Source organism: Acanthisitta chloris, unplaced genomic scaffold, assembly GCF_000695815.1.
Source record: "Acanthisitta chloris isolate BGI_N310 unplaced genomic scaffold, ASM69581v1 scaffold18879, whole genome shotgun sequence".
NCBI classification, from domain to species: Eukaryota; Metazoa; Chordata; class Aves; order Passeriformes; family Acanthisittidae; genus Acanthisitta; species Acanthisitta chloris.
In genome coordinates this window covers 901-16997 of record NW_008691068.1, presented here as the reverse complement: position 1 = coordinate 16997, position 16097 = coordinate 901, and the positions used below count along the sequence as shown (strand labels likewise).

The following is a 16097-nucleotide window of genomic DNA, read 5'->3' as shown; positions in this document are numbered from 1 at the left end:
GATATGCTGAGGAAGTGGAGTATTGTTGTTTTTCTAGAACTTAAGCTCTGAGAAACATCAAACTTTCCTGTGGTCCAAGAATATAGTTGAGTTGTACCTTTTTCAGATAGTCATAGAATCACTTAGGCTGGAAAAGCCTTCTAAAAACATTGAGTTCAACCTTTTACCCAGCACTGCCAAGGCCACCACTAAACCGTGCCCCCAAGTGCCACATCTGCATGGCTTTTAAATCCCTCCAGGGATGTGACTCCACGGTGCCAGGGCTGGACAGGCTGAAGAAATGTTTCCTAATACGTTGATACATCTGAAAGCAAGGAGGCTGTAGATTTTGTATTCCCCACCCTGTGCTTTTGTATGTGATCTCGGTGCACTAGGAATTCTGAATTGACATGAGAGTTGGGATGCTGCTGTGTGCTCTGCACGTGGAAATGCTGCCTCTGCCATATCCCAGTCTGCCAGCACAGCCCTGGGCGGCACAGGGGATCCAAGGTGCTGTGGTGGTTTGCCAGGGAGCTTCCTTCCTCTCAGAGAGGGGCTTGTCCAGCTTGATGGCAGCATAGCCAACAGCCCTGGAATGGAGGCTGCTGTGCACCAGCACTTGTCATCTTAAGACTCTTAACTTCAGGTCATTCCCTAATCCTGCTTAAGTTCCCCCAAAAGAGAAAGCAGCAAATCTCAACACCCCTGTCCCTCTGTACCCTTCCCAGTCTCCATTGCTTCAGTTTCCCCGTCAGTGTCACTGAACTCTGAGCCAAGTCAACATGCTCAACCAGAACAAGTGTTACAAGCTCAGTTACAGGTTCTCTCTGAGGAGTTTTGATTGTTCTTTCTGGGAGTATGGATCAACCCTGTTGCAGCAAAGACAGGCCAGAAAGCAAGCGTTAGTCACCGCAGAGCTGAGCTAACAGTTAATGAAAGCTGAAACATCAGAAGTCACTGGGGTCACTGAAGATGGAGAAAGACAGTTGTTCCTGCATACCATCATGTGGGGAAATCTAGCTGTGGCCTTCAAAGAATGGTTTGGGAATGATATGGAAGTGTGGTTTTGAATTTTTCATCCAAAACTGGATTCAGACCCCCTAACTAGAGAAATGTTTTTGAGAAAAGGCATATGATTGTTAAAGATTCCAAAATGACTTCAGAACTAGGCTGGAAGGTATAAAATGATCATGTGGTGAAACAGCTAGGCTTTGTAATGATGAATTACACTCGCCCCGAACCTTCCAAACAACTTCAGGGAAGAACCAATTTCTTTCCAACATCATATTCTCTGTTTGTAAAAAGAATAGAATCAGGCTTCAGGTCATATAGACTGTGCTATACAGGCATAAGATTCCTTTGATTTACCTCCAAGAGTTCCTGAAATAAAAAATTTTATCAAAAGATGATGAATGCATTAGCCAACAAGATAGGTTTGTTTTCTTTTCAAACACATCATAATGCCTTTCTGTGTGATACTGTGCTTTGAAGAAGAAAATTAGCTAGTTAGGGTCAGGGTTTGTTTTGCACAGATTGAAATAGAATAATGCAGAAGTCTTTATCTAGTTGAGACAGAAGCAGCCCTACTAATGCAGATTTTTATTTTAAAATCTGAAGTTCTCTGAGCCCCCAGACTGCTTTACATTGCATTTCCACTGAATCAGATTGCTCTGAACACATTTTTATTTATCATCAATAGTTTAAAAGGATAATGCTTTTCATGTTTTCATAAATTTTACTTACTAAGTACAACAATAAAAAATTGGTAGGGTAGTTCCTCTTTCTTTCATTCCCTGCTGCTTTTTCAACAGATACTACAGAAACAGAAGAAAATTCTCAAATAAAGCAAGAACCAGACCCAACGTGGTAGACCTCATCAATACTGGGTAAATAATTTAGTGTTTGTTGAAGCTGGTACCTGTCAAGGTATTTGGGGGGTTTTAGGTGGGGAGAAGAGGGCTAAGGCACAATCCTGAAAGTGCCAGTCCACGACATGTCAATTGTTTTATCTGTCTCAGTTCTCACCTATAAACTGTAGGATGTTTTCACTTCCTTACACAAATACACTGTAAAGCATACTGTGTTCAGATTTGTGAGGTAGTCACTCAGTCCTAGGAAAGCATGGCCTAAAACTAAACGCGTGTGATGGTAATTACATAGTGTTTATGAAGAGCTCTGGCATGGCTGTGTGATACAGCTTTATAGTTCTTGGTAAGACCTATATGTTTCCAAATGGTAAATGAGCAGGAAAGCTCTTCACTGTCCCTGCAGTATTGTCTGAGCTTGGGACAGTGGGTAAAGCTATTAGCTGTGATGACAAACCAACTTCCTTTTTGAAGTTTTCTTTCTTTTTCAATAACTTTTATGAAAAGCTTAGTTTAATTTGCAATGTTCAAATCTCTCTCTCCGGTTATTTTCAACTTCACTTTTTCCAAAAAACGACATTTTGATTGCAGTAATAGTGATGCTGTTACATCACAGAATCTAAAATGTCGATACACATGGGTTTGAGTCTCTGTGCTTCATTCAGAGAAAATGATACTGCTTCTCGTTTCAGTTTTTTGATAATACTCCAAATCAGATGTTATCCTCATTGGGCAGTGTTTTGTTACTTCAGCAGTTTGATTGGATTGGTATAAAGTCAGATGAAGCAGTGGCTGGGGGAGCCTGTGGGTTTCACTTCTGGCACCGTTCCACAAACACAGCCCAGGCTGCTGGCAGCACCAGGACGATGAAATGATGTGGCAGAAAGTGGCAGCAACTGATGCACCAGCGCCCAACTGTCTGCGGCTCATGTGTTACAGGCACAGCAGTCATGGCTTTATTCAATCAGGGAAGTCTGCTTTGGGGTATTAGTCATAAAACTGAACGTGGCAGGAGAAAATACACTAAAGAAAAGCTTTTGATTTGTCGTGGGAAGCACTTCAGCCAGTGAGGTATAAAAAAAAATAAATCTCAGTTGTCCATTAAAGGTCACAGCAGTGTCTGAACAATAGCTGCACCATTTGATGCTGCAGTGGTTCAGGTTTTTGGATGCTCTGGGCCATCCACTGAATTTATGCTAAAGTAATTATTTGCTCTAAATTCTGACAGAGACCACTCAGGCACACATTTAGTCTCCTATTTATTGAGAGCCATATTCAGCTCCTGCATGCTGGCTGAATCTTGGCCTAGAGAACCGGAAAAGGCAACACGAACGGCTTGTAGTTGTGATAAGATACTGCAACAAGGCAGCAATGAAACTAACCCACTTTTGTAATCTTTTACCCAGTCAGAAGCATCCAGTTCTGAGAAGAGCCTGCCAGGCCAGTCTGGGGCTGTGTAATATAACTGTATAAGAGAAGTACCTTCTGTACAAACCCTTTTGTACTTTTAGATAGAAATACCTACTTTTTCAGCAGTTCTGTGAATTGACTTAAAGCAAAGAATGACTGTAGATTTGGAATGGCTGGTTTTACTTTGGTATATATTATAAGGACTAAATTTGATGCAGCAATGCTGGAAGATGACAAGTTTAAATCAACAGGGACTTAGCCAAAGCTGTTGACATTTCCCAACAAAGTGAATTTCACCATACCTGAATGTACCTCAGCCTTTGTAATGAAGAACAGTTCCTGCAAAGAGTTCAGTTTGTTGGTTTTACTTCGGAAGAAAAAAAATCACTATTTTTCAGTTATTACTCCTTTAATGGCTAATTGGGCAATAGTATCTGTATATTTGAACTAATTTTTCCTATTATAGCTCTCACAGTTCATATGTTTTTCATAAATAAAAGATACACTGGTTTACTCGATGGTTAGTATGCATTAATGAGATGGATTGTGAAATGGTCAGTATTTCAGTGCGTGGATTAGGAACAAGTTTAAATTGAACCTGTTACAGTTTGTCCCATTAACTTAAAAGTAGTAAGTGCATGTTCTATCAGAGTATCACATAGTTTATATAGGATGGGTTTGGCTGTGCAGTCCTACCATAGGCAAAACTCACATGGACCTGTGTGAAAGCTTTTCTGCTGAAGGCCTAGGGGAATGTCCTTCTGTCCATCTAGAACTAGTTACAGAAATGTGTACTGCAAACTGCTCTAAGTCCTACTGCATCGAAAGTTAAGTCCCCTGTAGTCCTGGGTACACCTCATATCATGTAAGAGACTCATGTACATGGGGTTTTTTTGAGTTTCACAAATCATAAGAGATGTAAAGTTCTGTCTATATGATAATCTCTAAAAATGCAGATTATTGTAAAGGTTTCTCTTTTACTGGCATGAATTTGAGATGACTTCATTACACACAAATGGTAAACCTTATTCCCTGACAAACAAAGACCTTTCTGGTGGGTTTCCTGACTGTCCATGCAGTAGATATTTATGTTTTAGAACAAACCGAGTCCTAGCAGTAAGTCTGTAGGCAGGCAGGGCAGGCTGCAGCATAGTTACTCCTTCCAGCAAAGAAGTAAGATTCAGTCATGCCTTTGAGACAGAAATCCAGCCCCAGATGGCTGAGGTGGTTGTATCTCCAAGGAAAATTTTGAAGCCTTACATTCGATTGAGTGCAGTGCCTGTTCCCTGGGAGTAACCCGAAATTCAGCACATGAATTCAGAGCAGCTCATGCTTGGTCATTCCAGAGGCAAGGGAGAGCTGTAGGACATGTGCTTGTGCTTTCACAATTGCTCTGGACAGATTTACCTTCAGTATTTTGAAAGTGCTCATCCCAGTCCTACCTTCAGGCAGGAGCTGGTGGTGTGCAGTGCTGTGCTGCCTTCCTGCCTCAGCAGACAGCTCCTCCCGGCTGGAGGGACCAGCCTGTTGCTGCAGCTCACCTGTTAGCCACAGTGTGGTCACTGACATATTTGCCTGCTGATCACCTGGACAGGTGTGCTCAGTTAGTGACCCTCTGGCCATAGGTGAGGATCAGGGGCATGGCAGTTTCACACTTGCTGCTAGACGTGTTCAGAACGCGGAAACGAGCCCGTGCAGCTTTCCCAGGGTTTCAGCAGGTTTGACTTCCCCTTCTGAAAAGGCAGAAGGATGTTCCATCCCTTCTTCGCTCCCAGCCCTCTTTAGGAGGCACTTTCTGCACAGCTGCCTGTCTGTTGCGGGGGGAGTCAATAGTACACTCAAAATGAGGGTGAAGCATCACAGTGATGGAAAATAAATAATTCTAGGCTATTGCCTTGTCAAGTGTGTAACAGCAGAGTGGCCCTCCGGCAGCTTTGTGTGCTGGAGCTGAAAAAGATTAAGTGAAAGTGGATGCAGTGGTTTTACAGGAAGGACTGGGAGCTCGGGTGGTGGGGTGTGGTGCCTGGAGCTCTGTGGGCAGTAATGCTGACGGGTGCATTGGCACTCGACGCTGAGACACTTCGGGTTATATCCAGTACAGAGAAATCAGACTGACAAAACAATTGCACCAATATTTATGCTTTCCAAATACCGATTTTGTATTAATAAAATATTTATATATATTCCTAACAGGTAGCAGACTTTTAAGATATTGACCAGGTATGAAAATCTCAGTCATTTTCAAACTCATAATACGTGAGGTGTGTCACTGTTTGGATGTTGAGCGATAATGCCCTCAAAAGTCTTGGCTGTACTAATAAGTAAATAAATAAAATTACAACTTAACGGAGCTCTGACTAGTTTTTGTTCCAGCAGGGAAGGTTTGTGGTGACAAAGAAGCAGAGAAGTATTTATTCCTCATGTTCTACTGAACTTCAAAAGCCTGTCCAGTGCAGTGGGCTGGCTCCTTTTTCTTAAACAGGAACTTTGGGTCCAAGTAGTGTAGGATGCAGCATGTCCATGGTGGAACTGGATGCTCCTCAGGTATGGCACCCTGGCTTTTCTCACAGCGTAGCCACTAGAGTGCTGTCTAGCACCTCTGTGGTGCAGCTGCTGACCAGTGTTTTTCCCTTGGGATTTGAAGTTTGCCACTTACAATACTCGAGCCTTTTTTCCTTTGTTTCTTTTCATATCTGTTCTGTCAGAGACCCACTGCCAAGGAAGAGGGCAGGCTGTTATTTCTGTGGTTGTGTAACAGCTCTCTGCCATCAGAGGCATAAGCAAGGCCTCCCTTGGCTCTGGTTTGAATTAACCTGAAATTTAAACTACCAAAAATCAAAGATTGCATTTTGTACAAAGATTAGGGTGGCATTCCTTTTATCAGCTCTTAATTCCTGCAGCTTTGGTACTAGTTTTGGGTGGAGCAGTGCAGTGAAGAGGATAGTCCATTTGTGTAAGAAGCTCTAAACCTTCAGCACTCCAACAACCTGGATTGAAATCCATACCCTGAAGTCCTGCGGGTGCTGTTCCCACTTCAAAGCAGTGGGGCCCTGCTGAGAGCACTGTTGCCAGCTCAGTCTGGAGGCCATAGATCTCCATCTCTTTCAAAACCAGGTCATGCATTCAGATGCCAGCCTTGTTTCCCAGAACATGAATCAGCTCATGAACTCCATAACCACAGCTTGGTCATCAGATGGGTCATTCCTCTTCTAAGAATCTTCTTCTAAAATTATGCTGCTTAACACCTATTAACTGTAGGACAGCGAGCAGAGTACTGGGCAGTGTATTGCACTGAATTACAGGTTGTGGTCTCCCTGTGACCTAACCCATCACTAGCAGCAGGGTCTACAACTGTTTCATTTCTTACACCACAAGATGAGCAATGGGGAAAACGGGAAGAAACACATGAATTAAGAGGTTTCCAGTAATATACTGCCTGTAATGCACTTTTAAATTTAGTACAAACAATTGTAATTATGAAATCAGCTTTCATGACAGTCTGTGGTGTTAGCAGCTCTCTGGTGGCTAACAGCAGAATCCAAACAGCCCTGGAGGGGTCGTTTTAATATCAGTGGTTGTATAATTTTGCCTTGCATACAGGGAAATCCCCATGTTAAAACAGTAAGAAACCAAATGTAAATGACCATGTTTCTGAACTCCACAGCTGCAAAGCACCACACCCAGGGGAAAGGTACAGTTAGTATTTGATGCTTCTAATGCAGCCAGAACAAGCTTTTGTCTTCACAGCCAACAAGGGCATCGGGCCGACCCTGTGCAAGGGTTTGCTTCTGCTGGTCAGTGGGGAGAGCCCCCTTCAGCTCTGCCGTGGGTTGGGACTGCTGCCTGCTGTGATCAGGGGATGGGAGTGCTGCCTCACTGCCCTCTGCTTCTGGCTGAGCACAGGGCTGGGTTTGCTCTGGTGCCCAGCTCGTGGTGACATGCTGGCCTGTTGGGGACACCAACTGCACCTGGGCACGGGCTCCCAGGGAGGGTGGAACACAGGGAGTCGGGTGGGGATGAGGGCTCGTGGCTGGCTGGAGCTGTGCTCCTTTGAGCATCCTGTGGAGAGTGGGTCCTACCTCTGTCAGAGGAGTGCCACCCATTGCAGCCGAGGGTGCCCTTGGTGGGGACAAAAGTGCTCCTGGGTGCACCTTTGCCTGTGAGCTGTGTGGCATTTCTGCTCAGGGCTGGGGATAGAGGAGGAGAATGCAGATGGTGTGCTTGGCATTTCAGTGGGGCTTAGCAAGGGACCCTTCTGCTCTCCTAGGGCTTCCCTATGCCTGGGGTCCCCTCCTATACAGCTCTGGGTAAGGTGGTGAGCAGGGCTGGGACTGGCACAGGTCCTCGGTGGCTGTTCAAGAGAGGCTTTTGGTGGCAGATTTTGGGGAAGCTGCTGGTGACCAAAGGAAAGCAGTGATGCAAGGGCAGGAGCTCTTGCACACAGAGCCTGTGGCTGCCCCGTCCTGCCTGTGCTGTGCTCCAGCTTCCCTACCTGCCCTTCCCAGCCATCCCGAGGACAGTGCTGCCATCCCCAGGCTCAGGGAGTGCATTATGTGCTTCATTCATCCGTTCCAGCTCTGCTGGAGAGGATAAAGGCTCCTTTGGCTGCCATTGCCAAGGCACCTGTCTGTCCTTGATCCTGTGCTGCAGTACCCTGTGCCGTCAAGGGACAGCATTAGCAGTCAGAGGGGTCTCATATATCAAGCAGCCAGCCTGGCCCTCGCCCTTCACTGTCCTCTGATTCCAGAGGTGCCTCCAGAGTATCCCCGAAGCCTCCAGGCCTGTTTCCTTCTCAGCCCTGCAGCCACTGAAGGGGCTGGGCTGGGAACTCCCTGCAAGAAACACAGACTCAATAGGAACCACAGCGGGTGTGATTGCAGCGGCAGTTCCGCTTCCTCAGGGCTGTGACAGCGAAGCAGAGCTGTGCCAGAGCAGAGCAGAGGGGAAGGGAGGGAGGACACCTGAGGAGGCAGGAGCAGGGTCCGGAGCAGGACGCTGCGGCCAGGAGCAGCCATGGGGGATGTCTTCATCCGGCACATCGAACTGCTGGGCTACGAGAAAAGGTTTTTCCCCAGCCAGCACTATGTGAGTATAGAGTGACCTTCTGGCAAGTGAGGAGTGAGGACTGGCTGGGGTAAAAAGCCTGGCCAGCTTCCTTAGATAAATGTGATCAAGGGCCTAAGAGCATCCTTTGGGGGGCGGAGGGGGGAGAAGGTCATGGCTGGTAGCATGAGCTGGAGGCAGCCGCAGACTAAAATGTCCTGAACACACAAGATTTTAGGCACCTCCGTTTCAAGCCATTGGTTCCTTCACATGTTTTGATTCCCACCCATCTGCATGTTTGTGTCCTCTGTCCATTCCTGACAGCTTCCCTAGTGCCCAGCTTGCTCGCTGGCAGGGCAGAGCTACTACATTGGGGTGGTGGAAAGAAAATAAACTTTTTATCTGAAACTGGAACATCCATGGGGCTCCCTGGGTGCAGTGGGTTGTGGGGTCCCACTTGCCCACAGCTGCATTCTCTGCTTTGCCCCTCAGGTCTACATGTTCCTGGTGAAGTGGAATGACCTCTCTGAAAAGGTTGTCTACCGCCGGTTTACCGAGATATACGAGTTCCACGTGAGTCCTCCCAGGACATGCACCAGCCCCCAGTCCAGTGCACCAGGGCTCAGGGTGGGGAAAAGAGAAGGGTGGATTCCAGCTGAAATTGCTCCAAAGTAAACCTGACTCAAAAGAGGCTTTCAGGTCCCCGTCCTTCAGTTTCTTTCACTCCTTGAAGGTGGGAGCTCTGTGTCCCTAGGCAGGTTTCTCCCAGTGCCAAGGTGTGAGGTTTAGCCAGCACATGCTAGTGGCAGCAAGGCAAGCAGGGAAGGAGGCAAGCTGTGGGCAGGGGGTAGGTGCCACAGGGGGGATCCCCCAGTGCCATCCTCACCGCTGTGCCTGGCTCTGCTCTGCAGAAAGCACTGAAGGAGATGTTCCCCATTGAAGCCGGGGACATCAACGTAGAGAGCCGGATCATCCCACACTTGCCAGGTAAGCACCAGTGCTGAGAGGTGAAAGAGAAATTGCAGGTGGTTGGGAAATTCCCCAGTGGGTCAAGCTCTGGCAGCTCCTTCCTGGCCAGGTGTGTGGTGTGATCTCTGATCCTGCCCACTGGGCTCGAAACCAAAACTCCGGAAAGGTCGGAGCAGTTGCGGCAGTTCCTCCCACGTACTCAGCAGCCTCACAGACCCCATCCTTCCTCTCCAAAGGTTAGGCACCCTAGAGACATGTCCCACAGCATCAGCTGTGAGCCCTGGCTGGTGCAAAGGGCCTGGCTTCAGGAGGCTGAGCTGAGCCCTCTGGTGACACCATCACTGGGGTTCGTTAAATGTCCTTGTGGCAACACAGAGGCTTTGTGAGAGGCAGCAATGCAATGTCTTCAATGACAGGGAATGAACTCCTGATCCAAAGGGCTGATGCTTTGTCTGCAAGCAAAGTGCAGGACAGCAAACTTCCCCTTTTTATTTAACTTCCTGCTTTAAAGGAGGCCGGAAGGAGCCTGAGAAAGAGCTGCAGGTTGTGGTTGATGTCTCTCAAGGAGGAATAAGCATGCACTTCGCAGCAGTGTGTGTGCCATATCTGAGGGAGCCCCTTGTGTTTGGACTAACAGTGCCATGCCTGGTCCCTTCCCATGTGCTGCCCCAACATGCTGGGGCTGTTCAGAGTGCTTGTTCCCTTCTGAGAACTGAGAGCACCAGGGACCAGGCAGCTGCCATACTGCTGGTGGGGTGTGGGTGTGCACACAGGCACCCCCTGACATGGAGCTCAACACTTCTGGGGTTAGGGCTGCCAGCAGTGTTTTGGAGCTTTGGGGTCATGGCACCATGGCCAGTGGAGTGGGAGATGGGATTATCTCCTCTGGGCACAGGCTTTAGCCCCTCCTGGTGCCCCGGCACAGCTGCTGTGCTTGTGGCCTTGCAGCTGGGCTTAGTCTGAACATACCTGTGGGAGTTATCCTGAAGCTGAGGTCAAAGGGAGACTTTTCTGGACTTGCACAAGCTGTGCTCCCACAAAGCTCCACCTTAGGGGCACCGTACAGACACAGCATCCTGGGGCCAGACCCGCCGGTTCGCAGGGCAAAAGGAATGATTCAGAGCAGCCTGATTGGTGAAGTACTAAAAACAAGGCTCTCTGACTGCTTTTCCTGAGCCCTTTCTCCTCCTCTCTCCCAGCCCCAAAGTGGTTTGATGGGCAGCGCTCAACCCAGAACAGGCAGAGCACACTGGCTGAATACTGTTACACCCTGGTCAGCCTGCCCCACAAGATCTCCCGGTGCCTGCATGTGGTCAGCTTCTTCAAGGTCCGTCACGATGACATGAACCCTGTCACAGAGAGCCAGTGAGTTCAGCTGCCTGCCATTTGGGGAAAATCCTGTGCCCCTGGCCCTGCGTGCTGGCAGTAGCCCACAGGAAGGGCACCACTGCTGGTGCAGACGGGTGGTTGGCATTAAGCTGCCTTTGCTCTGACCCATCTAGGACCAAGAAGCCTGAGGTCTTCCTCCTGCCGAAGGATTCCAAGAAAAGCCTCACTGGTAAGAGGTCTCAGAGAAGTGAAGTGGCTGCCTTGGCAGCAGCCAAGCCCAGCAGGGAGAGGGGCTGTGATCACACGGCAGACACCCTCACCAAATGCACAGTCCCTGTGCCAGAGCTGCTGCTGAGAGAAAGCCAAAGCCTCAGGGGGAATGAGTCCCTGTTCTGAGATCCAGCTGGTTTGGGACCCGAAGAGGCTTGGGAGGGTGTTTTGGGCTGTCCTGGGGCTGCTTTTGGCCTGCCTGAAACGGTGTTTCTGTGCTGGGGGCTGGGAGAGAGAACATCTCTCACTTCTCCCATGCAGACATCACAGGCCCCATCGTCCTGCAAACTTACCGAGCCATCGCCGACTATGAGAAGAGCTCCACATCCGAGATGGCACTAAAAGCTGGGGACATGGTGGATGTTGTGGAGAAGAGTGAGAATGGTATGTTTCCATGCCTGCAGAGAGCCTCCAGGGGCCAGTGCCCTCCCTGCCACTGCTTCATCAGGGATCAGGATTGTCCTTACATCTTGTGACTTAGTTATGGCAGTGTATGGGCTGAAGGGTGTGTCAGGCTCTCCTGATGGAGAGGAGAGGTTCTGAGCAAATGCAACCAGTAGTCCCAATCCTCTCAGCATTTCTCAGCCTGCTGGGACAAATTTCACATTCAGATGGAGCCACAGGACAGTTGGGTTTGGCCATGGAGGGTGAGGGGCAATTCTGGAAAACTGCAGTGTTCTGACATGACTTAGCCTGTGAGGTTTCCTGCCCAGCAGGTACAGGATGAACCGGCCAAGCTCCCTGGTTGCCCCATGTCAACCGAGACCAGCCCAGCACTGTCCCTTCAGTCCAGGACACATGGTTGCCTGCACCTGCCCTGGCTGGGACAGACCTGGTGCCAGTGGCCCCACAATACCCTCTGCTCTTGCCTATGGCTGCTTTCCTTGCAGGCTGGTGGTTTTGCCAGTTGAAGAATAAACGGGGCTGGGTGCCTGCTGCCTATCTGGAGCCGATGGATGGTCCTGATGAGTCTGAAGAGCAGGAGCCCAACTATGCAGGTAAAATGTTGGGGGTGTGCACCAGAGCAGAGCCTGCTGCAGCTCCCCACTGGAATGGCTCACTGCAAGGCTGGGCAATTCACACTGAGCAGGACCACTTGACAGGGACCTGCTGCTGTGGAAACTGTCAGGAGGGATAAATCTCATGGTGTGGTGCCTCAGTGTCAATCTTGGGAGCTTCCCATGACCAGCAACTCAGACACATGTTTTGACTGATCTCAGATGTACATCTTCACGCAGTGGCTGCGCTGAGCTGGGTGAATGCTGAGGTGCTGAGTTATCAGAGGAGCACAGTGCAGCACCTGAATCAGGCACAGGCTTTCCGAGAGCTTGGCCTCTGTGCTGTCCTTATCAGCCCCCACATCACCCCCAGTGGGGCCACATCCCGTGGGGCAGAGGGAGGATTCTTCAGACTCGTGCTGACTGCTCGCCAGGCTTCAGGTTCATGGGCTTCACAACAGTGCAACAGGCTCTATTAGCACTACACTTCCTTCTGCCTCATTTCATCACCCAAATTCTGAGCACACTCTCCAGCAGAGATTCCACTGTTTGCACCCAACAGCCTTCTCCTGGAGAGATGCTGGAGGGGCTGGGATGAGCCACGGACACTGACAAGGCTGGGGGAAGTCAATCCAAACCTGAAGTACCGTGGGTCTTGCCTAAAATGTAGGGTAGATGCTCTGGTGCCTCCTCTCTTCAGTGGCTGAGGAAGCTGAGCTCCATTCCTGGGATGGCAGCACACAACTCACCATCCCTGTTTCATGTGCAGGTGAACCATATGTGGTCCAGAAAAGCTACACAGCTGTGGAAGAGGATGAGCTAACCTTGAAGGAGGGTGATACCATCGAAGTCATCCACAAGCTCCTTGATGGCTGGTGGGTCATCAGGTGAGAGATGCCGAGAAAGGTCAGATGAGGGAGATTCAGGCAGAGGGAAGGGATGCACCTGTGGTTCTCCATATCAGGACCATGGAAGCCAAGGGCTGTTTGGTGCCATTGCCCAGCACTTCCTTTTGCAGGGCTGCTTCTCAGAGTCTGTGCTTTCCTGAATGTTAAACATTGCAGCTGGAGATTCATCTGCTGGGGGGTTCAGAAATATCCAAGAAGGAGGCAGCTGGAAAAAAAATGTATCTGTTATTTTGCCTCTAATTGTTTGGGCACATTGTGATTTGCAAAACCTCAACTTTCATCCCAGCTGCAAGGAACATGAGAGATAACTGAGCACCAGGGTGGAGACAGGCATGAACCATGAATCATGGAATATCCTAAATTCAAAGTGTTTGAGGCCAGGTTGGATGAGGCTTGGAGCAACCTGGTCTAGTGGCAGGGAGCGGAATGAGATGATCTTTAATGTCCCTTCCAACCCAGACCAGTCTGGGATTCTGTGACCACCCGCAAGGATTATTCAAGTCTCTCTCCTGGACTGAGGAAGTGGTTGCAGAGCCATGACTGTAAGTGATGTTGCTTTGTGTGGCACTGCAGGAAGGATAAAACCACGGGTTATTACCCCTCCATGTACCTGCAGAAAACCGGGGAAGTGAACACTTCTGCAAAGAGTGAGCTGAGGAACTGGCGTGCTCCTCCACGAAGGTAGGAGAAGCCCTGGGCGAAGGGGAGAGGGAATAAAGCTCTTCCTTGAGGGAGTTAAATTAAACCAGACAGTGGATTGTGGTGTCCCCTGCTCACCTTGTCAATGAGGAACTGCCTGGGGATATATGAGCAAGGCGAAGAAGGACGAAGGCTGCAACAAAACTAGCTCTGTGCTCCCCAGCTCTCACAAGCACCTCACTCAGCCTTGCTGATGTTCCTGCTTTCCCCTGTCTACCTTTTTCCTATGGGGAAAGCATGATCCTCCAACAGGTCATCCAGCCAGTTGCATTTCTCCCTGTCCTTCTGCAAAGTTTCTTTTCTGGGCTAATCTCATTTAATTTTCAAACTGGCCTTTTTCTTATTTCCTATGTGCATGCACTGAATCCTTGAGAGGCAAGGAGAGATTTGACTAAACAAAGCTGTCAAATGGCCTAATCTGATGGAACGATTTGAGTTAATGGAAGGGATTTTATTTTGATTAAAAAGCAATAATAACTCACTCATTTCCATACAAAGAGAATGGCCAGGAAGAGCAGAGCTTGCCACCGCCTTTCCTTCCCTGCAAGAGAACATATCACCCCTGCTATAAAATCTCTCCAAATCCAGTTCTGCTGGAGCACAGACTGTGTGTGAGATGGTGTTAAATGGCCCATATACACCTATCTGAGTGCAGTGGTGCTTGCCTATACCCTTGGGGAGGTGAGGTGGCCTGTTCCAAGGACAGTGGCTCGTACCCCATGGTGACTGCTGCCCTTGCAGCACTGTCAGCCAGGCCAAGCCCTGTTGTGAAGGTGGTAACCTGCTGTTGTGGGCAAGAGCTTTGCTGTGACATAGGGTGCATGCTCAGACCAGAAAGGGGCTAAAGGCAGACAGGCACATTGCCTTGAGCAGAACAGGAGGACAAGGCCATGGGATGGACATCAGGAGCCACCTCACTCCTGCCCTGATAGTGAAGACAAAGCGTTGCACTCTGTCTGCCTGTGTGGGGACAGCCCCCTATGCTGGGGATTCCCTTGCAGCAGCCTCATGCTTCTCAGCCTTTCACTTCTCTCAGTAGTTTCTCTACTGTGGGCTCAACACTGCACATCCACGTGCACACTGACACATGCCCCACACTCCATTCCCCTGCATCTGATCCTTGGGTGTCAGGGAGTCATGCCAAAGCACACACCAGGGACCTCAGCCGGGATAGGTGCTGTATGTCTATTCTTCAATGAGCTATAGATCACTTCCAGGGCTTTCTTGGATAAACCTCAGGCTCATCTCATCTTTCCAGCCTTATGCCCAATCTTCCTCACCATCCCCATCATTACTTCCCAGACTTGTGCTCATGGTTCACCCTAAAGCATTTGCTTCCAAAGCACCATCTAGCTGCCTCCCAACATGTGGCACCTCATGTCCCACTGGTGGCTGCCCTCGAGGGTTGGCATCCGTTGGGCAAAACCCAAAAGCAGAAGCTGGGGTTTGGGTATTACAGAGGAGGAAGTGTGGCGGGGACAGCATGAGGTGTAAGAGCTGCCAGCATGAAACTGAGTTGTTTTTCTCACTCCCTGCAGATCCACCATCAGAAACGCAAAGAGCATCCACAAGCAGGGCCGGAAGCAGATCAGCCAGGAGACCTACAGGAGGAACAGCAAGAAGTACATCCAGAGACAGCGGAATATGCAGGGGAATTCCCTGAACAAGGCCAATGTCATCAGTAAGTCTCAACAGGACTGGAAAACCGTAGGCATGGCCTGTACCCCCAGTGCTGGCAGCTGGAGCAGGACCCCACAGGGAGGTCACATCATGCCTGTCTACCCTTTTCCTATGGGGAAACTATGTGCAGGGAGGTGTTTCTTTCTGTGAGATTTCTTACACCTGGCCATAGGTCAGAGAGAGTGGAATATGATCCTGGAGGGAGGTTAGCCCACATTTGGGACCTGTGCTTTCCTCTGCCCACCTAACCTCCCCATGCTGCTCTTACCATTACATTGCCATGTATATTAGCTGTCAGCAGAGCCCCCAGAGGGAAGTGTTGCATGAAGAATCCTAGAATGATTTGAGTTGGAAGAGACCTTAAAGCCCATCTCATTCTACCCTCTGCCATGGGCAGGGACATCTTCCACTAGCCCAGGTTGCTCCAAGGCCATCCTAGTGATGGAGCAGCCATATCTTCCATGGGCCAGTGTCTCAGCACCCTCACAGGGAAGAATTTTTCCTAATATCTGGTCTAACCCTGCCCTCCATCAGTGTGAAGTCATTCCTCCCTGTCCTGGCACTCCAGGCCCTTGTAAAAAAACCCTCTCCATGAAGGAGGCTGCCATTGAGGTGGACACTTTAAATCTGGCAGTCCCTGTGCAGGACCCATGACCTTCCCAGGGGAGAGCAGCTCCTTGTGCAGACCTAAAGCTGGGCTTCCCCTGAGCAGAGTTCCCAGCTGGGCACCGGTGGGATCTTTCCACCACCCTGTCCTACATGAAGTCCATTACATGCAGCAGTGACAGAAGAAGAGGCAGGAACTTTGGTGGCATTATGTAGGAAATTGTTGTATGTTCATGAGGGTGTTGGGTGTTGAAGAGCTCTGACCCATCTTTACATCTGCTTTTATCACAGTTGAGAAAAATGAGCCAGAAGAGAACAAGCCCAAGGCTCAACCTGCTGTT

General features: G+C 49.2%; 2 protein-coding genes across 2 annotated transcripts in view; both read left to right on the top strand.

Annotated features, from left to right (window-relative positions):
- The window catches only part of LOC103809274 (general transcription factor II-I-like), a gene marked incomplete at its 5' end in the record, with an annotated part of 37671 nt that extends 34130 nt beyond the window's left edge, over window positions 1-3541 (top strand). Inside the window, 2 exons of the mRNA XM_009082101.1 lie at window positions 1791-1865; window positions 3251-3541. Of these exons, the coding sequence (XP_009080349.1) occupies window positions 1791-1849 (59 nt within the window). The remainder of the gene's footprint in view (window positions 1-1790; window positions 1866-3250) is intronic.
- A 4726-nt stretch (window positions 3542-8267) lies between these two features.
- Window positions 8268-16094, top strand: NCF1 (neutrophil cytosolic factor 1; the record flags this gene model as incomplete). The annotated part of the gene is made up of 11 exons (XM_009082100.1): window positions 8268-8339; window positions 8790-8870; window positions 9209-9284; window positions 10466-10631; window positions 10769-10824; window positions 11127-11249; window positions 11756-11863; window positions 12633-12750; window positions 13345-13452; window positions 15009-15151; window positions 16048-16094. Coding segments are annotated over exons 1-11 (1098 nt in total), but the record flags the coding sequence as incomplete, so codon positions are not given.
- Window positions 16095-16097: the final 3 nt, after the last annotated feature.